This window comes from Pyrus communis, chromosome 17, assembly GCF_963583255.1.
Source record: "Pyrus communis chromosome 17, drPyrComm1.1, whole genome shotgun sequence".
NCBI classification, from domain to species: Eukaryota; Viridiplantae; Streptophyta; class Magnoliopsida; order Rosales; family Rosaceae; genus Pyrus; species Pyrus communis.
In genome coordinates this window covers 3,994,166-4,016,339 of record NC_084819.1, presented here as the reverse complement: position 1 = coordinate 4,016,339, position 22,174 = coordinate 3,994,166, and the positions used below count along the sequence as shown (strand labels likewise).

The 22,174-nt window shown below is 37.1% G+C and overlaps 2 protein-coding genes and 1 pseudogene across 2 annotated transcripts; 1 reads left to right on the top strand and 2 right to left on the bottom strand.

Moving 5' to 3' along the window:
* On the top strand, window positions 1-3,286 carry LOC137721770 (putative glycerol-3-phosphate transporter 4; annotated as a pseudogene).
* A 6,753-nt stretch (window positions 3,287-10,039) lies between these two features.
* Window positions 10,040-10,384, bottom strand: LOC137723270 (uncharacterized). The gene has a single exon (XM_068462427.1). It carries the CDS (start codon window positions 10,382-10,384, stop codon window positions 10,040-10,042), a length of 345 nt encoding a protein of 114 aa, XP_068318528.1.
* An 8,410-nt stretch (window positions 10,385-18,794) lies between these two features.
* On the bottom strand, window positions 18,795-21,852 carry LOC137723679 (uncharacterized). The gene is made up of 4 exons (XM_068462876.1): window positions 21,287-21,852; window positions 20,226-20,314; window positions 20,016-20,091; window positions 18,795-19,656 (listed from the first exon to the last, which is right to left on the bottom strand). Exons 1-4 carry the CDS (start codon window positions 21,411-21,413, stop codon window positions 19,556-19,558), a joined length of 393 nt encoding a protein of 130 aa, XP_068318977.1. The 5' UTR covers window positions 21,414-21,852; the 3' UTR covers window positions 18,795-19,555.
* Between the last annotated feature and the right edge of the window lie 322 nt (window positions 21,853-22,174).

Below are 22,174 nucleotides of genomic sequence, written 5' to 3'. Positions count from 1 at the left end.
ATGTCTCAGAATTCTGATACAATGCGAGGAATCCCACCTGGGGTTTTGCTGATTAGAAGCATTAGAGGCAAAGATTGGAGTCTTTCTACATATAGATATGTAATTTTGCTTGTTACTTTCATAGCTTATACATGTTACCATGCATCTAGAAAAACGAGCGGTATGGTTAAAAGTGTTTTGTATCCTGATCCCCATAGAGGCAATGGTTTGGACCCTTGTTTGGTAAAGTCTTTGTCAAGAGAGAGTTTGGGGGCAATGAGAATTATAGGTTACACAAGGGTTGGTCCCCCTTTAATGGAACGGACGGGACTTCGAAAGTGGGGGAGATTTATCCTGCATTTCTTGCATGTTACTCTTTGGGAATGTATGTTGCTGGCCATTTGGGAGATACATTGGACCTCCGATTGTTCTTGACGACCGGGATGATTGGGAGTGGCATTTTTGTTGCCTTGTTTGGGATGGGATACTTTTTGAATATCCATGTGTTTGGTTTCTATCTTGGGATGCAAATGATTGCCGGGTTGTTCCAAGCAACCGGTTGGCCTTCTAATTGGTTTGGAAACGGAAAGAGGGGTTTGATAATGGGCATATGGAATGCGCATACTTCAGTTGGGAATATAAGTGATTCACTTCTTGCTGCTAGTGTTCTGGATTATGGGTGGGGTTGGTGCTTTGTTGTTCCAGGTGCTTTTATAGCAGTTGGAGGCGTAATCGTTTTCTTCTTCTTGGCTGCTTATCCTGAAGATATTGGATCTTCTTTCCCACCAAATTCAGCTTCTAATTTGGAGGCAGTGCCTGATGATGAAGAAGCTAATATGAAAAAAGGATTTATGGTAAACGGTGAAACAAAAACTATTCTCTGAATTGGGTCTGTGAGTAGGACAGGTATTGGACTTATTGAAGCTTGTATGATACCAGGAGTTATACCCTTTGCATTGTGCCTCTTCTTCTCAAAGCTTGTGGCCTACACATTTCTGTATTTCTTTTTATCATAAGTGCTTCATTATTTAAATCCGGAACAAGAAAATTATAATTATAACAGTATCAGGGGTTGTTATTTATAATTTTATACTCAAGAATATATTGGCAGAAGAGAGAAGAGAAGGGCTTCTCTGTTATACTACAAGCGCAAAATAAACTTCCTTATGAGTTGATAGAGTTCACATTACTTTCACTTTGTTGTCAAAGGCTTCTCAATGCTCATAGATCGAGCATCTTGTGTCTCCATCTTTCTGATCTATGCAGTTGTGTATGTTAACTTTCTTATCTGATATAGATTAATGTCCTATTGTATAACAATTTAAGCTTTTGGGGTCTATTAATTGCATAAAATGGCATATAACTCTGGTTTGCAGAAGGACTTGGGTTTGAAGCCTCCAATTTCCATTACCCACCATTTTGTTGTTTTGCAAGGTGTGGACAAGGCTGCACTTATATGTCTCTTTCTGTCTGTATTTCTCTTCCTTTCCACGTATAGGATGGAGCTGTAAGGGAGGGAGGGTATTTGTCTGACAAATATATCATGTCCTCAAATAAGGAGTCCTAGTAGCCTGCACAATTTTATCGTGGCTATAAGTCTATCTTTGCCTGGTTCATATGGTTTTCAACACTGTTTGAGTACTAGTAACAACAGAGGAAACATGTCTTTTGATGAGGCTGCTAATGTGGATATTGCTCTCATTCGTGCCTAGTTATTTATGCTGGTCCCATGCATGAGTGCATCTGTTCTTTTGTGGATGCCTAGATGGTAAAGTACATTAGAAACTTATTCACATGTCACGTCATTACCTGTTAGTATGTGTTGTTGTTTTACATCGCTATTGGAAATTTATTACTCTTTGTAGTCTGATGTTATATCACATTGCAACTATGTTCATACTGGCGAGGTGACAGCAAAGTCACATCTTTTTTTTTTTTTTTTTTTTTTGAGGTATTATTTTAAATCGTGTTCATGCATCTGATATTATGTTCCTCATCTTGTTCCCTCTTATGCTTTTGCAGAAATAGGAGGCGAGTATGTTTCTGTGAAATCTGCTGGAAACCTCTCCACTTTGTTCGCTGTAGGAGGCATAGTTGGTGGAATCCTCGCTGGCTACATATCTGATAATCTTAATGCCCGAGCTACTTCGGCAGCCGGCTTCATGTCATTTGCAATTCCGGCAATGCTATTATATCGAAAATATGGCAGCATTTCAAACAATGTCAACATTACACTTATGATGGTTGCTGGCTTGTTTATTAATGGACCCTATGCACTTATCACCACCGCAGTTTCTGCAGACCTTGGAACGCACAGTTCCCTTAGAGGGGATTCTCGAGCACTGGCAACAGTTACCGCCATAATTGATGGTACTGGATCAGTTGGTGCAGCTTTTGGCCCTCTTCTTTCTGGTTTCCTTTCAACGAAGGAATGGGATGCAGTATTTCTGATGTTAATGATTTGTGCTCTTATTGCGACGCTTCTTTTATCACGTTTGGTTATAGCTGAAATTTCTGAGAAGATGTGCAAACCAGTACCTGTATCCAGCGGGCAGCAAAGTTTTGGAGGTAATTCTTTACTCTTTTGCATTGTTCCCTTAATATTTGCTTAAAAAGGAACTTCTGCGCATCTTCCTTTCCCCAGCCAATACTAATAATATAGAATGATTGGATGGTATGTGTAATCAATTCCATCCATTTTGTGAAATATAAAAAACAAAATGTTTCACAAGTTAATGTAGCACGATACTTAAGTTATCCGTAGAGAGGCCTAAACTGTATATAAAGTTATGCTCAACTCAACCCTTCATGCGGGACCTCGATGTCAGGTGATCATAGACGTAAATAGTTCGTTCTTGGGTGACTAGAATTCATATGTGCAGTCCTTGCTAAAGTGACCAATACATTTTCATTCCATATTGTACTTACTGGGATTATTTCCTTCTGCAGCTCCTGCATCACAGCCACTTCTAAGAGATCAACGGTGATACTAAGGTAGAGCCTCAAGAAGCTTCATCGAATGCTGGAAGTCGTGAAAGAAAAACAAGCTTCATTACATTGATAAATTCAAGCTCAACATGTAAGTGGCAATTTGTGACCTTCGAAAGCAATTTTCTTTTGGCCGTTTACAAAACGAAACCAAAGCATCGGTAGAGTCACAACTGAATGCCTTCAGAAATTGCTCTCCCAAGTAGGTTCATTGTCATTGAGCGACCGGGTGAATATGTTTACGGCTATTGGTGAAGATATAAACTGTCTTTCTCAACTTCTTTTTGGGGTGAAGACTTTGATTAACCGTCTTGATCCAACAAAGTGAATTGTGTTTAGTTTTATGTTTGTAGGTTTACAACTTTGGTTTTATACCAATCAACATTTGCTCGAAGCGCAGTTTCATTCCTTTGGTTCCATTCCATATTTGTTGATGCTGTAGCTCAGTAAAACTGCTGTGGAAATGTTATAGAAAACAAAAATATTCACATTAAATTTTGGCATATTTGTCGATTTGTCCCCTAAACTTGTATAGAGGTGCCAATTTCCTCCTGAACTTTAATTTTAGCCGATTACTCCTTCAAACTTTTATAATTAGCCAATTCCTCCTTAAACTTTAATTTTAGTTGATTACCTCCTGAATTTTTATAAATAGCCAATTTTCCTCCTAACGCTAGATTTAAAAAAAATTCATCCATTCAAATTTTTATCCATTTTGATTATGCGGACAACACATGACAATGTATTGGGGCCAAAAGAATGGAAAATTGGATGGATGAAAAATTTAAAATCTTAACGCTAGGGGGGTAAATTGGCTATTTATAATATTTTAGAGGGGTAATCGGCTAAAGTTAAAGTTTATGGGGAAAATTGGTTAATTATAAAAGTTCAGAGAGGTAATTGGCTAAAATTAAAGTTTAGGGAGAAAATTGACACCTCTATACAAGTTTAGAGGGGCAAATCGATACACCTCTTAAATTTTTAAATGCAATAAAATCAGACAAGTAATCCTACAGTGCAAGATTTTTCCCTTTTCTTAAAAATCTAGAGATGGGCAGTGTTTTGTTTGGGCAGTTATATTTGTATCCCCCTTTCTTCATGAATATGTTCTCTACTCTGTGGTCCTAACATTGGTGATGACACAAATGCTACAAACCCTCCATTTGGCTCAAAATAATGGGCAGCATGAAAGTATCTTGACATCAAGATATATAAATAGATGCTGCAAACCCTGCATTTAGCTGAAAAGTTCAAAACAAAAATACATACAATCTTGAGGAACTTTAGGGGGGTCTCTTTCAAAAGTGAGATTTTTTGCGGAATCTCTATCGCCTCATGTTTTTGATAGAATGTTTTATAATGTTGGCACGAAAATTAACGTTAAATTATGAGGTAACAAAGAGCCTATAGAAAATCGTATCTTTGAGAGCGTTGTGTGATGCCTGTCCGAATCTTTGTGTGCCCTAATGAATCCAAATCTAAAAAGTGAATACCATTTATGGAGTCCTAGTAACTAGGGGTTTTGGCTTCACACACACAAATAAATAAAATACCTAAATAAATCCTGGTTTTTATTAATATTTTGTATTTGGTCTGCATAATTTCCTTTTAAGATCACTAAGAAAATCCATATATAATTTTCTAGCTAATGTTGTATTAAGCCATTAATGTCATAATTTAGATGCGGTCATCAACCTTCCATTTAAATCACCACGAGGTGACTCAATGGTTAGGGACGAATTTCAGATCTGTATTCTGCACGGCCTGTTCTAGATTCTATTTTTAGTGCTGATGAATCATGCGATCGTGGCCAGAGGGAAACTGAAATGCATCTGTGAGTCTTTCCGACCCTCGAAATAGTGGACTGTCATAGTGAATCCACTAGCTGGTTCCTTTAATATGTATGTGTATATATATTACGGTTCCCATAATGCAGTAAGAAAAAAAACAAATATGTCGATTCAGAAAGCTCCAACTCAGACGTAACCATCCATCTCTATCTTGGGTGATAGAGATAGAAAAAAATCATTGTATTAATTTAAATAATATGGGCAATATGCATACGTCTATATGCATGTACATCTGTGCGACAAAAACCTAAAACTCATAATTCTGGATTTACTTATGTGCAATAATACCAGAACTATTCCAACGATTTGTGTGGAAAAGTCGGGATTTTTTTGATAGAAAGTTATTGATAGCATGTCAGGATGAAGACATGGAACTATTTATGCAGGCTGTAGTGCTCTCCATTTCTTCTTATCCACTCATTCCGTACAAACCAGCTAAGTGCGTAGCCGCCCGCACCACATTTTGGTGCTTTGAATTTCCACCTAGAAATGCAAAGCACAAAATTCAATTTTCCAACACCTTTTTTTAGGAGCAAAACTTAGGTTAGGATTTTTATCGAGCAATCGGAATTGTTTAGTTAGAACATAAAACGTGGAACAAGTGTTTGTTTATTTTGTTGTAATTCAAATGCATAGTATTTATTCTGTTCTAACTAGACAATACCTGCTGCTCATCATGTTTCGCAGTGACGAAGTTTCTACCTATTTTCACCTTCCACGCGCTCGAACACACAAACAAACATGCTAGCTACAGGCATTGCATCACAAGGTCTACGGCTACATATCTAGCGACCGGTGACTTGGTTCTTGGGGCAAAAATTGTAACCACATATCACTGTACTTGCAGCCTCTCCTTCACGGCTACAACTGGGGCAAAGGTGGAGCAAGTGGACGGGTTTTGATTTGTACAGGTGATAAAGCTCCCATGGCAATCATCACCAAGAAAAAGTTTGTAAACATGTGAATGATTTTTCTTTTAATTAGGTTTGTTGACTTGACTATCTCTAAGTCTTTTGATGGAATGAAATAATTTCAGTTGTTGGCTTTAAGGTAGTAATTGGCCATAGTTAAGAATTTACTTCTTTTAAGGCAATATATAATGGGTGAAAATTCTAGAATAAGCTGGTTATACATGTAGATAAATTGTTATTGAATTTTTAGTTAAGGATTTAATGATTAAATTCAACGATTATGAATTTTGGTCGATGATATGAACCCATCTATGCTAAGATAAAGCTCTCCAAAGTTGAAAATAGGAGACCTAATTTAAAGGTTTTTTTGGCCAAAATGATTCGTGAGATTCACATAAATCCTCACTATGGTTCTTGACAATGAAAATCGATGGAAGTGGTCCCTGAGTTATTCTACTGTAAATCATTTTGGTCATTCTATGAAAAATATGTCAATATACTCGTTAAGTAGAGGGGTTGGTTTGACAAAAATACCCTTAAAAAGGTGGTCACGTGGTCGTTGATGTGATAATTTAATGATGATATTGACGGACCTTTCACAAAATGACTAAAATAATTTATGGTGGACAAACTCAGAGACAATTTTGAATAAAAAACCAATTTAAAAAAAAGAAAAGTGAGAGCATGGAAAGAAGGGATAGTAGACATGACATTCGTGTCGTGTTTTCCGTGTTCGTGTCGTTTTCGTGACATACCCGATATCTTAACGGGTCGTGTCGTGTAACTCTCGTTAAAGTAAACGTGTAATATGACCCGACTTGAAATTGACCAATTAATATTATCAGGTAATATAATCCGACCCGTTACCTGTTAAGAAAAATATATTTGAAATCAATAAATAATGAAATGAAAAACAAAATTTGACCCAAAAAATGGAAACCATAATACTAATTTAGTATATGCATACTATATTGTCACATAAATATTACTTCAAAACATTAAAAAAAAAACATTTGTCTTTCAAGTTTTACATACCCAAAATAACAGTGTAATGAAAAAACATTACTACATTATTACAAAATACCAAATGTTCAAGGAAATGCAAAATGAAGGGAGTTGCGTTTCAAAGTTGACGATGCAATCACGAGAGTTTATAAATGTTTTCACATTTTTCAGACTTGTACATTAATGATTATGAATTTTATTTATTCACAAGCATTTGCCTATTTTTTCACATTTTTTTGCACTTGTAAATTAATTATTATAATTTTTTTAATGTATTTAGTATTTTTAAATTATTTGATATTTTTATTTTTAATGTATTTTATAATTTTTGAACTCTCTCTTTGTCTATAGTATACTATAAAAATAAATAAATAAACAAAACTTGAATTTTTTAAATTTAAAAGGAATAACAATACAATAACGTATATTTGATAAACAATATATACATATACACTATGACTATTGCATTTTATAGTAAGTTTTTCAGTAGTTTAAACATTTAAAAATCATCAAAATAACATTTTCCTTAACGTGTCGAATAGGTTATGAGCGTATCACCTCGTGTAAACCTGTTAAAGACTTATTATTAATGGGTTCTTATCGTGTGACCTGATTAGTTATCGTATCGATCCAAAATCGATTATCTTTGTGTTGTTTACATGTCGTGTTAATGAATCATGTAAAAAATTGATGGGTCTAAGGAATAGGATGAGGAGTAAAAATAGTAAATTAGAAGGAAAAAAGCAACCGGACAACTGTAAGTAAAGTTACTACTTTAAGAATATAATTGGAGAACAAAATGTCAAAACCCCATCATCTCCACTTCTTGTTGTTTTACTGATTCTTAGTTGTAAAATATTTTCTCGCCTACAAAATCAACTGGGGTTTTTCTTTCTCCAACTAAGATCAATTACTACTTAAAACTTATATTTAGTTTGAAGCGTTTTTCTCTAAAGTTACAAAATACTTACGTACAAAAAGCCAAAAAAAAAAAAACCCTTGAAATAATAGGGTTGATTAATTAATGCAGACATTATTTTGTCAAGTAAATTGAGACGTACACATATTTACTTAAATAACAACTTTGGTATTAGACAACATAACATAATTTGATTTATACGCATGCAGGATTAAATAGTTGCGAGCTTATTGCAGGTTGAGTAGATACTGTAACTAATCATCAATCAATTCCACTAAACTGTAGGGTTTCCTAAAGTTATAATTATTGTATGCTGGTGGGCTGCTTTTGTCACTGTGATTCCCGTGCCAATTCGGTGGGCCAAAGGTTAGGATACCCTACGTGCAACCGAGCAAGTCTTGCAGTTGTGCAAAGAAAAGTGTAATTTCCATTAACGTAGTGCGCAGGACGAAGTCCCATTGATCAAGGTTCTAAAAAAGAATAAGCGTTAATTAGGTGACGGGTTGGAGTTTAGCGCTTGTGCTTAGGTGGTCAGATGGAAATTTAGACAGACCAAATGGATTTAAGAAAATTAATTATATATCATATAAATAAGTGCCTTTTTATACTTAAAAAAAACATATAATTGTATTAGATACATAAATTGTAAAATAAAGACATATGGATTATAAAATATGAGAATATATCGAAAACATGGGGAACAAACATATATGAGTGTTTTTCCAAGTATTCAACAATTTTCTTACATTTTATTAAAAAATATAAATATAAAATGAAAGTTATTAAATATTTGTCTAAATAATAGTCGCGACTTAAATGAGTGCATAGGCAAGTCTAAGTGAGCAAGGCAACACTTAAATAGGTATAAGCATATTTTTTTAACATTCAAATACTTGGAAATTAATCGAAGAGGTGATCGATTGCCTAGTACCTAAATGGTATACAAGCAGCGCTAAATAGAGATTTTTAAAAGTGTGCCAAAAATACTTACGATTTCAGGGTCACCTAACAAATAAGTGGAAACAAATTAAAAAAATGAAAAAAGAAAAAATTAATACATTCAACGTCCGCCACAAAACCATTGTGCAGCTTCCTCTCTCTGTCTGAAGTCTCTTTATCATCTGTCATGAAAAATTGCTCCTGCCACAGGTAGATGCATAGCACTTTCAGGGTCACCCTGAAAGTGGAAAAATTGTTTGTGCCGAAAATACTTACGATTTCAGGGTCACCCAACAAATAAGTGGAAACAAATTAAAAAAATGAAAAAAGAAAAAATTAATACATTCAATGTCCGCCACAAAACCATTGTGCAGCTTCCTCTCTCTGTCTGCAGTCTCTTTCTTTATCATCTGTCATGAAAAATTGTTCCTGCCACAGGTAGATGCATAGCACTTTCAAGCTTTTATTTAAGAGAGTTTTAACGAAAAGCTTGTGGTACTATTTATTTTAACGAAAAATTATATTTTTATTTTAAAAAATCAAACCTGGTATTATTCATTTTACCCTTTATTTTGTCCTTATTGTTAAAACTCAAAGTTTTCAAACCTTTTTCATTAATTTTCCTTTTATTTAATGTGCTTATGGTAAAAGTATTTTTCTGTTGAGTAAATGAAGCATGCCAAAGTGATTCACTATTTCTTTTTATTTAGGCAATATTCTAACTTAACACTGACTGCAACACGTAGATTTTAATGGTTTGACTCTTCTAACTCTAAGAATACATTGTATCTTGTCAGCATAATTTGTAAGTACTATATTTGGATACGTTCTAAACTACAAGAGTACGTTACGTATGATAACTATTCGTTATTTGGTTTTCATATTTTGTGCAATAAATAAAGGAAAAACATGTTGAAGAAATGAGAAATGGGGAAAGGCGAAAGTAGAATTATGCAATGAAATACAAAATAAAAACTGAAAAGAATCATATGAATTGTTTTCATCATTTTAGATTCCTAATTTCCTTACATATTTTTCTTCTACTTCTAACACCAAAAATAAAAAATAAAAACGAGATAATTATTAAACAAAATACTTATTTTAGCTACAGAATCAAATCGATTCGCCTTGTAGAATATGGGTCAAACCACCCAAAAAAAAACAAGAAAACAAAAGTCATTCTCCATGTATAGGTGTCAACCAGCTGCCCTTATAGCATGAAATTCTAAGCACTCAAATGCTTGCCACTAAAAGGATTCTATATTACTCCTTTACTCTATATATCTCCAACCCCTATTCCTCACATAATTCCCACTCTGTCTCACCTCTTCCTCAGCCAAACCCTAACTCTCCTCCTCTGTGGCTCTCAGCTCTCACAGAGCCATGGCCCTCACACGTGCCATGCTTTTCCTCACAGTGTCACTTGCTTTTGTAGCATTGTCCATTGCTCAAGGGCCATCCTCAGCACCGACATATTCCGCTCCTTCAACGCCCACCACCAAGGCACCGCCGCCGATGACTATGATGGCACCATCGCCAATGTCTACGATGACACCGCCGCCTATGATGGCACCATCGCCCATGACCACAGAAACTCCTCCTTCCACCACCCCAGTTATGCCGCCAAGCATGGAGGCGACACCGCCCGCTGAGGCCAGCAGCCCAGTTATGCCGCCTCCAATGGCGGCTTCCCCGGCTGAAGTCCCATCAAGTCCAAGCTCAGGGCCATCTACGAACTCGCCACCTGCACCGCCCACGCCAGGATCCCCTACAGCTCCACCAGGATCCTCCATTGGAGGGCCACCAAGCTCACCTCCAGTCGGATCCACTCCAGGCTCAGGTTCTTTTGTGCATGGAAGTAGCAAGGCCTTGGTGGCATTCTTGGGTGGACTTGCACTACTTGTTTAATTACAAAAAGGCCCTCGTTCGTTTGAATTTTATGTAGACTAGAGCTAGTATATGATCATCATCATCATCATCATCATCATCATCATCATGTGTATTCTTTGTTGTCCTTATTTCTTCTTTCAAACATTTCTTTACCTTTTTTCTTAATAATTTTATTTTGGGTTGATTTTTTATTTTTATTTTTATGATTTTTGGGAGCTCCGTGTTATGATGATTTGTGAGAGGAGGGTGATGAAGTTTGGAGGACACAATTTGTTGGATATGTACTTAATAGCAGCTCTTCTTTTGTAGCATCTTCATGATGACTAGACGAATAAAGTGAGACACCCTCATTCTCGTTTGTGTTTCCAACTCTTAATTAGTTCACTCTACAATCTACATTCCTAAGCGCAGGCACACATTATATATATTGATCACTTCAATTACCAGAAATTATGTTGTAATTAAAAAAATAAATAAAAAGAATCAATAATTGAGATTCACATACTGATAACATAAACTGTTTATGTTGTCATATCAATCAATAATTTAGATTTACAATCTAACAACAGACTTATCATAGAAACTGCATGCTAGACTATTTTGTTTACCCTTCATTTTTTTTTTGGTTGACAAGTAAGCAGGCTTTGGGAATCTGATTCGTACACTCAAATAATTGGGTTTGGGCATCTAAATTGACGAAATAATTAAAGTGGGTAGTCTATGGATTTTAAAGTCGTGGGATCCAGAGCCAAAAAGTATAAAGAAAATCATTACAAAATGTTGAATTACAAGGGATCAGGAGATGCGCCATATATAGAGCATTACAAAGACATGTAAAAAGGTTTGTAAATGACGCTTTTGAAGGTGGAATTAGCTAGTCCCTCGTATATATGCCTGTAAATGCACACATGATGTATTTCCTTCATAATTTGGACTAACTAATCATGCCTTTGTGACTATGTGATAGAAAGTTGGCTTTATACATAACCTTAAACTGTTTAACAAAGATGCACAAGAGAATATATCAAAGAGCTTTGATAAGAACTCAACCAATTAATCACAAAAGGAAAAGGGGAAAAGAAAAAGATGTTTTAAAATTGTCTGCCTAATAATAAAAAGGGTAGGTGGCTTACTGGAATTGTTAGATGGAGGAGTGATGAATGGTGTGGAGGTGTTTTTGGTATGTAGTGGAAGTGGTGGGGAAGGAATGAAGGATTGAAAGGGTTAGGTGCTAGCTGTATAGACTAGGATTATGCGGAAGAAATGGAATGGTGAATTTCTTTTGGGAATAGGATGGTGTCCTTAGATTTCCGTTGGTTTTTTTTTTTTTTTTTTTTTTTTTTTTTTTTTTCCATACAATGATATTAATTGTAAGAAAATGGATTGTGCTAAGTTGCGCATTGCGCATTGAGTCAGCTATCGTATCGAATTTGTTATTTGCAAGAGTCAAACTTAAGGTTTTCTACTTACATGTAAAAAGTAATATGAGTAGTCTGGAGTACTAGTGGCCAAAAATCTACAGACTCTGCTTAGAAGATGCGACTATGAGGTGGAGGCTTAGGGCAAAAAGGGTAGATGAAAACTTAGGAAGACTTTGAAAGAGATTGTAAGAAAATATATAGAGTACTTGGAACTAACAGAAGACTTGATGCAAAACCGAGCGTCGTAACGTTTTAGAATGCATACAGCCGATCTCACTTAACGGAATGACCCTCTAGTGTGGTGAAAGCACAGGGAAAGAATGGTGGGGGATACAATGCATGTGACAAAACATGATGAATAAGAAAGTGATGCGCACATGGTTCCTTAGCCCCACAAAAAAAAAAAAAATTGGGAGAGGGAGATAGTTTTGCATTTTTCACACATAGGATACCAATTTGGTTCAATACATTTTGTGTTTGCTAAGTCTTTTGCTCATTTGAGCTTCGATTCATCTGAAATAATGCTCAAACAATATCTTAGACTCGTTACGAAAGTCGGAAATTATGATGGATGCTTCTAAGAAATGATTATTTATTCCTACTTGGTAAAATAAAAAATAAAAAAAATAGAAGAGTGCATGATGATTTTTTTTGGAGTTAACTGGTATAAGCCCACACATAAAGTGTGTGAAATTTTATTACTTTTGTGTTTAAAATTGGAGAAGAGAGGAAGAGAGTGAGAAAGAACGTAGGAGTAGGAAGAGATATATTTTTTTTAATTTTTTTAAATTAGAGATGATAAAATTATTGGTAAGTGAGGCTTAAACAAAAAACAGCAAAATTTTGTTTTGTAAAACTACGTTACTATCTTTAATTTTTTTTGTTGTGATAGAAGACAAAAATATCTTTCTACTTTTTTGGTTGACAAAAACGGTGAATTTAATTAATATGTAGTTTAGATAATAATATTCTAATACTCAAATTTGTTTTTATAGAAGAAATAAATTCAACTCAAACAAAATTTTAGAGGCATCAATGTTAAAGTTACAAAAGTGACGTCTTACCAAACTCTACGCGCATGACATGATGGGTACAAATTTGCTTACACTATTTGCTCTCGCTCACACTGGTCACATCTGGAGTGCAACCATTAATGTTCAATTAATCCGGGTTCACATGATTGATCTATATCATCTTGATTCTTCTGATGTCCTTCATGCACACTTGGAAGTAAAACTCTTACATTGCTTTCTACTCAATAGGTTATGATACATATCAATGGGGCAAGTCCGTCTCTGAGAGTTCGGGAGTTTCGTGCAAACCTTATAAAAGGGCTCATCTTTAAGATAATTTTGCAAAAAAAGTCGGACAATATATTGATGTTAGAAAATAATAAGTTAAATAAAAAAAAAATTTAGGATTCATTGATTGTAAGTTTACAAATGTCACTGAATAATAAGTAAAAAGAGCTACAAATATAACCTTCATTAAATAATCAAAAGCAGTTCAATTTTAATCAGCCAAACTAGAATAAAAATAAAAAAAGCATTCAAAATCTCTAACTTTAAAGTTTCACTTGAATAAAAGCATTATTATAAAATAGAATTGAAAAAATAAATAAATTTAGAATGTTGTTGTTAGCAATTCAAATATCTCATCGTGCGCTCCAAATTTTAATATTTGGAAAGAAAAATTTACACTTATAAGAAGTGCATAATGAATTTATGAAGTGCTAATAAAAACAAATTTATTTATATATATATATATATAACATTATTACATAAAAATAATTTTTTTTTTTAACAAACGATATTATCTGCACTGAAAGGGATGCATGAGTGGACTAAGCCTCACAATGAATTAGCTATTGTGATTTAAATTCGTATTTGACGAGAATAGAACCTTTACATAAAAATATTCGATAGCAAAATTTTTTTAGAACCCCTTCAAATTAGGGGCCTATGCGATTGCAGCTCTGCTACCCCTCCTTCCTCAGTCTGCCTTTGTAATGGGGAAACATTGTATTTGTAGCGTGTAGAACCAACATGACCCTTATATATCACATCCCGGCCCGGGGCGGATCACTTCCCGGGCCCGCTCCACCACCGTAGCACGATATTGTCCGCTTTGGGCTTACCATTCCCTCACGGTTTTGTTTTTGGGAACTCACAAGCAACTTCCCAGTGGGTCACCCATCATGGGATTGCTCTAGCCCCCTTCTTACTTAACTTTGGAGTTCCTACGGAACCCGAAACCAGTGAGCTCTCAAAAGGCCTTGTGCTAGGTAGGGATGAGAATATACATTTAAGAATCACTCCCCTGGGCGATGTGGGATGTCACAATCCACCCCCCTTAGGGGCCCGACGTCCTCGTCGGCACATTTCCGGCTAGGGATTAGGCTCTGATACCAATTTGTCACATCCCGGCCCGGGGCGAATCACTTCCCGGTCCCGCTCCACCACCGTAGCACGATATTGTCCGCTTTGGGCTTACCATTCCCTCACGGTTTTGTTTTTGTGAACTCACAAGCAACTTCCCAGTGGGTCACCCATCATGGGATTGCTCTAGCCCCCTTCTCGCTTAACTTTGGAGTTCTTACGGAACTCGAAGCCAGTGAGCTCCCAAAAGGCCTCGTGCTAGGTAGGGATGGGAATATACATTTAAGAATCACTCCCCTGGGCGATGTGGGATGTCACAATTGTGACAAGCCGTTCCAAATTTTATGTTTTTATTTTATTTTAAAAGCGTGAATTTACGAAATTGCCCTAGAGGCAAGGACTTTGATTTCCGTTGATCATCGACTTGAGAGATGTGAGACTTATTCTTTTAGCATATCCTCGTAGTACTCATTGGTACGAACGTATAGGCGAAAGCTGTTTGCGAGTCCGGATTATAACGGTATAGTTATGGACGTTTGAAAATGGCTATTTAAAGTTTAGTTATAAATTATTTGAATTCTCACATTGTGGGAAAGTGACCAATCTGATTTTAGGCACAAGTAGGAAGGAACCAATTAAATTATAGGGAGAGGGGGAGACCCATTTTCCAAGGCCGATTCCGGCCAAGTCCGGTGGAGTTTTTCGATGCCACCACCACCATCTTGAAGCTCTCATTCCCCTCTACAAAACCCACCCAAGAACCACCTTGATTAACCATGGTATGTGGCGGTTTGAGGCCACGAAAGTTGACGAAAATCAATGGTGCTCCGACCACCCTTTTCGATTTTCCGGCAAATCGGCAAAGCGATGGCCGATGCCACCACTTGGGCTTTGTAGCCCATCATCCCAAGAGAAAAACCCAACCAACCTTGACCCCGTTGGACCACCGTAGACGACGAATCGACGTCGGGAAGTTTTAGGCACCCGCCGGCTTTGTGGGCAAAATTGACCATCTTCTGTCCACTTTTGGACTTCATGGCAGGTATGAAAGTTGCTCCACTCACTGAGATCTTCATTTCTGTGAAGTTTGAGAATTTTTGGAAATAGTTGGATTTTCTGGCGAGTCGGGGCGGCCGACCGCCACCCGCGGCGGCGTGTGCTGCGGCGCGTGGCCAGTGGGCCACCAATGCTATTTTTAGGCTATGTCAAATGTCTTGAATTCATTTTTGTCATTTGAATGACGTAGGTTGATAGTTGGAACCTAAATTCGTTACAATACGTTACTTGATAAAAATGTGAATCGATGATCCGACCGTTGGATCATCACCAAAATTGGATACATTATAATACGTAATATTTAAAGATCATAGGAATTTATGGATCAGGAATCCGACTTACGGATCTTCCTGAATTGGATTTGTAAGTTAGTAAAATAAATGTTCACGACCACTTGTTTTAGGCAATTGGCGGAGATCTGACTGTTGGATCGTAATGAAATTTTAATATATTATTCTTGAAACATATTGTGGATCGTTAGGAGTTGTGGATTGGAAATCTGATATGCGAATCTTCCGAGTCAAGTTATACAGGGTTGTAAACCCTACCGTCGATCTTTGATCGACGATTGACTTGGGGTCAATGGGTCTCAAACTATTTTAGAATGTCGTTGAGGTTGTGTTTTATGTGAATTACGTATTCTACGGATAAGAGTTCTGAGATGTGATTTGATAATTAGTCACAGGGACCAATCATTCAGGACGCCTCGACGCGTGCACTAGAGAATCATAGCGTGGACTCCAGGTGAGTGCATCTTTTCCTTTTTATCGTACATATTGTTGAGAGTTCTATCGACACTTTTAAATTGATTAGGCATATTACTTTCATATATAATTATTATGAATGCTTGAAGTACTATATGAACGACGAATGGCTTGATCCCTGTTTAGGGTACGTAGGCAGTCTAACGAGACGTTAGATGCAACCATAAAATATTTGAGACAAAAGCCTTGCTTGGGAAATTGAGTAATGCGAAAGAAATTGGTAAAGGCAAGTTTTGGTTTTATGATTTAGTTAGCTAAATTATTGTTAATTGGGTCGTCATGGATAATTATCCCTGAAAATAAGTAGTTCGGGAACTGGGCGTTATTGATTGTACACTTCACACCGTATTGTTTATAATTGAGAATGTTACGACATGGTTGAGTATTAGATTGCATCATGGTATATCAATATGTATATTACTTGCGTATAATTATTGGGAATGCTTTCAAGTGCAAAGGTGAACTCAGGACACCCAGGTAAGTTCAGGTGAGTTTATGGTACTAGTTGAATCGATTGCGTTATAGCATGACTACAGTTATGTGTTGGGCAACTTGGATATTGTCATACTGGTTGCCATGAGTTCCACATGTTATATTGAGATGCATTGAGAGCTCATAAACCTGCACCCCGTTGTTAGTGCTCCCGCCCGTGGCCAGGGCACAGTCCTTCACGTGATGTTCACCTCTCGCACCTTACGCTCACCTTGGATTCAAGGTAGGTGCACAGTCCTGTCGTATAGACCACTTTAGGTGGTTCCGACTCGTAGGTGACCCGCAATTATTCGCCCAGTCTTCACGTGATCGTAGCACTTGAGCGTATTTATTTACACCCAGTCCTGTCGTACAGACCACTTTAGGTGGTTCCGACTCGTGTGCAGGTATACTTATTGAGTTATTGGCTAGCCAGGATTGATGAGATATGGATAAATCGTACATGTCACTATAGGTGACTCCGACTTATATGCTAGCCATGATTGATGAGATATGGATAAGTTGTACATGTCATTTTAGATGACTTTGACTGATATATCACTTTGTATTGATTTAGTTCATTTGGCCTACTTATTAATGTATGGTGGAGTTGATGGCAAACCGTGGTTTTGGTCATTTCTGAGTATGGTTTGGATATATGTATATATGTTGTACTGTCTTATGAAAAACGATACGGGTTTTACATTTAGGGGCATTACTTTTAGAGAGGTAATAACTTTGGGAAGCTTGGTTTTATTGCTTACTCACACCTTCTGTTTGGTGCCCTCCAGGTTTTAGCTGCTGAGTTTGTATCGACAAGAATCTGTGGCGAATCTTAGTATTGATGGATATTTCTAAGGGTATGATTCTTACCCACACTACTGTACCTTACTTATGCTCTGATATCGCGTGTGAAATGGGTTCGCTCCCACTCGTAGCGCACTTTGGTACTTAGACACTTTTAGATTCAAATTTATTCACTTTTTATACACTATCACATTTTATGGCTTCGTCACCTTCCAGGTGTCGGCCAGCACAGCTCGATTCAGGGTCCAAGTGGACTTTCTGGGTCGGGGTGTGTCATTATATATACATACATACATACATACATACACACATATGTATACATACACACACACATATGTATATATATACATACATACACACATATGTGTGTATATACATACATACACACATGTGTGTGTGTGTGTGTATGTCATAACCTAATGAGTTATGGCCATCATAAGCTCGGATCCTTACATACATACACACATATGTTTATATATACACACATACACACATATGTATATATATACATGTGTGTGTGTGTATATGTCATAACCTAATGAGTTATGGCCATCATAAGCTCGGGTCCTTATGCATCAATATTGCCTTAATTAAGCCTAAAAAAATGGGGAAATCACTTCAGCCTAGATTTCCTGTTTTCATTAAACCCTTGAACAACAGAGATGTTTGGTTAATATTCTTTCTTCTCAATAACATGCCCAAGTATTCTCAATAACATGACATGTTTGATCTATTATTTCAAAGTTTAGTTATTTAAAATGTAAATTAAACCTGCCATGTCAGATTCAATCTCATCCGTTGCTAGTGATCCAATGGCCTAATAGTTGTGTCTAAACTTATGTCTAAAACTAACCAGGGCACCTCACCTCAACTGGTTTCTATGTGTAATGCCTCTCTCTGTAAGGCAACTTGGATTCTACTTGCATGGTTTCTTTGATTAGCTTGTAAATTGTAAGCCACTGATCCCAGATGATGCTCCTTAGGGCGTCCGGCCGTGTAAGCAGAGCAATCAAACTCTGGCCAAAGGGGCGTCGGTTAATACCTTTCGTTGTTGTCATTGCGCTTGAAAGCTATCTAACAGAATCCTTATGCTTCATCTATTTTCTCCCTTGTTTTCTTCGACACTTGAAACAATCTGTACACGGAGATGTGTTTTTAATTGAATAACTTGCTTGCAGCTTGCTAGGTGATACTTTCAGGTCTTCCACTAGTACTTGGCGAAGCTTCTCGTTCTCCTCCGCGAGCTCTTCAATGACTTGCTGGTGTTTCAATATCTGACGCATAGGCAATTTCAGTTTGCCATTTTGATTTATATAAATAAATAAAAAGCAACGGTAACAAACAGCGATACTAGACATTACCATTTGAAGGATTGTTTTCTCCGACCTCACGCGTCCAGCCTACACAGGTAAAATCAAGAATTAGATTAACCACAATAAACATTAGAACACGAGGGATCAGCTCAGGTGCGAAAACTACCACTCAACCACCAACATGAGAGAGAGAGAGAGAGAGAGTAATGAATCATGGGAACATAGGTCGTTGGAGAGTTCAGTTGAACTGTCCGTCAAATGCACATATGCAGTTCTACACTTTTGAACATTCTCTTAGGCAGATAAGTAATTACAATAGCACTTATATCGTCATTAAGTAAAACTTTCACAGAAACCACAGCTCTAGGGATTATTGTTAGAACTAAACCCAACTAGTGACTGTTATACTGCATACACTAGCACGTATGCAGTTTAAGTCGTTAGAAATGTATTAAACCTCTGATGATTGTAAAATCATAAATAATCTTCTAAGTAAGCAAACTTATGAATAAACATGTTCTATGTGTTACATACCCCTTCATTCTGTTCACTGTCCTTTCCCTTCAGAAGTGGATTCTGAAAACTGCTGGGAACATTTTCTATTCGACTGCCAAAAGGTGTATCAACTGGAGAACCAGCACCATTACGTCCATATCCAGGCAAGCCTTGAGATGCGTAGTCTGTTAGTTTTGTTGACAACTGCGTGTTACTTCCCATTTTATTTTGGCTCCGGTCATTTAAAGTTCCCATGGCACTTTGCAAGGAACTTGGGAGGGCACCTTGACCAATGGGTATATTGGGAAAAATTCCAAACTTCATCATCATCTTTGTCATTCCTTGCTAGAGAATACAGAGTTCTATGCATCAGTAGCCTGTAAAAGGCAACAACACCTGACAAGAGAAACTAATACTTACTACAAAACGAAATTGAATTTGCTGCAACACTCCTGGCTTCGGAGCAAGGCCTGCAATCGGCAGTCAATAATTCAGCTATTGAAAACAAACATTGTCATCCAGAAAAATATAATTTCGTGCCATAATGCTCATGAAAGTGTACTACTAAAACATGAAGAGCAAATTTGTTTACATTACAAAATTTTGAAATAGAAATTCGGCGACACATAGCCCACAAAATTTTCTGATAGAAATTAGGCGACACAAGCACCAGCTATCAGAATGCATTCCATGAACTCAAATTGCTTGACAACCATAGGTTTCACCAGGAACGTGTAAACATTAGTCTCCACAATAGTGCATCAGAAAATGGAAAAACATGAAGCAGAACATATTACAGAACATCATTGAAACACATGAAATGATATACCAACTCCAAAACCATGGCCAATACCAACTCCACATCCAATCCCTGCTTCAATGTTCTTGGCTCCCACCTTCCTCAACTGGAAAACGAGAAACAGGGATAGAGAATGGGGAAGTCTGTAAGTATACGACTCATTTGATCTTTCTCTTTACATGGCAACGACAGAGATACTCAGAGAACTGAAAAAAGAAAAGAGGAATATATTTGACTTACAGTGTTGTTTACATGCCTGCTAACACCAGATAATGCATCAGTGGCACCTCTTGTAGCACCCATGATTTGATTCAGTGCTGGTACTGCACCTGGTACATGGTAAAAGCCAACAGTAGCAATATCAGCCCTTCAATGATTAGTTGCAGAGATCTTAAATAATCTAGAGGGCAGTGAGTCTATATTTTTTTTTGTCTTTGTTTAATTACCAAAATACTTTGGAGGGGATACACCTCCCTGAATTCAAACAGGGTTAGCAAGTCCAGGACAACCTTATAATATGCCAGCTTCCTTTTTAAGGGCTAAGGGAATCTTGTTTAAAAAGAACTAGTATTAGACAACTCAACATAAAGTTTTCCAGCAGATCATGGACACGGACTCTTATTCCTCTAAACACAATCACCTGTCTCTCCCTACCGGTTCAGCATACGCAACTTTACCATTCCATTGTTACTTAGGCAACAATTAAAGAAGTCTTATAACTAGTCACTACCAGATAAGTATCAGAGGACCACATAAACACCAATCCAAACCAACTTCCCTGCAGAGTACCTAAAACTTCCTTAAGATTTAAGAACACCGTTGTTTTCATAACAAAGCAATCATTATTGATTAATCCCACTAGAAACTGAAGCAACTGTAATGGATGACAACGAAAAACCGGCTTCTATATTTCAAGATACTAAATGCTAATAGCCTGGTAGTTTAACAATGATGGAATAACTCCTTTTTTTGAATGCAACCAAGTTCAAAAATGAATTTGTAGAGCAAAATAAAGTGAAGTCAATTTCCAGGGGAAGATTTCAAAACAACTTGTGATTACACATTGATAAAGACAACTTCGCAGAAATTCCTACATTTTCTCAGCAACCAAACAGACCCAACTTCTGAAAACAATCAACAAGTGCAATGCAGAGAAATTGGGAAGTAATACATGGTTTCTTAGCAACTTGTGTCTGATGGGTTTCACCATTTTTGGGTTTGAAGAGCCGCCCCAAGTCCATCTTCCATATAAAATTAGATTTTGAGAGAGAAGCTGTACGTGTCCGAGAGAGAGAGAGTACCTAGATTTATAGGGCGGCCAACTCCGATACCAACACCGCAGCCTACGCCAAAGCCTGTAAATACTTGACCCACTTTCAAAGTAAACGGATTCTGGATTCGGATTCCCCCCACTTGGCCTTCTCTCATTGGCCACCACCACAACGCCACTCTTACTACTGCTGCTGCCCTTCATTTCGCGACAAGCTTCTCTCTCTCCTTTTCAAAAGCCAAAGCTCTCTCTCTCTTCAATAGCTAAAGCCTCTCATCTCTCTCTTCAAAAGCTAAAGCTTCGCGTTTCTCTCTCTCTCAAACTTTATTTGTTCAGAAAGTTCCCACCTTGCTTGCTCTGAACTGCAAGTCGGCAATCATTAGGTACAAGGAGGCAAAGTGATGAGCTTTGCTTCTTTGCCTACCAGAATATGTGTAAACTTAGGCCGGCAATCATTTGGATGGTCTGGATTGACTTCAGAGAATCGAACGGCTGGAAAAAACAAAGAAAAGTTGAAGTTTTGAGAAGTAGAAACGATGACGACTTACAAGGACTTGGCAGAACGGACCCAAAAACGACTTGCTGCTTGGAAAGCTCACACACTCTCACTAGCAAGGCAGAAAGTGAACTGGAATTTTTTTTTGTGGTAATCCGTTCAATCCAAATAAAAGATTCAGAAAGTGAACTGGAAACAAGTTTGTTCGCCTAAATTAGTGGGTGGATTAGGCCTCGAGAATATGCGTTGTATGAACTCTGCCTTGCTTGCTAAGAATTCTTGGAGGGTGATTCAACAGGATGATGGACTTTGGGTGCATTAGATATGTGATAAATATCTAGTAGGACAGAATAAACATTTGTTTATAAATACTGCTCTGTGGAAGGGCGCTAATGTTACTTGGAAAGGCTTCATTGATGGTGC

Bases quoted from the DNA above. Each gene is read 5' to 3' on its own strand.
- LOC137723679 (XM_068462876.1), bottom strand. From the start codon at position 21,413: ATGAGAGAAGGCCAAGTGGGGGGAATCCGAATCCAGAATCCGTTTACT. The intron at 20,315-21,286 runs GTACTCTCTCTC...ACCATGTACCAG, and splicing joins TGGCCGCCCTATAAATCTAG to GTGCAGTACCAGCACTGAAT. The intron at 20,092-20,225 runs GTAAGTCAAATA...CTCGTTTTCCAG, and splicing joins GCAGGCATGTAAACAACACT to TTGAGGAAGGTGGGAGCCAA.
- LOC137723270 (XM_068462427.1), bottom strand. From the start codon at position 10,384: ATGGAGGATCCTGGTGGAGCTGTAGGGGATCCTGGCGTGGGCGGTGCA.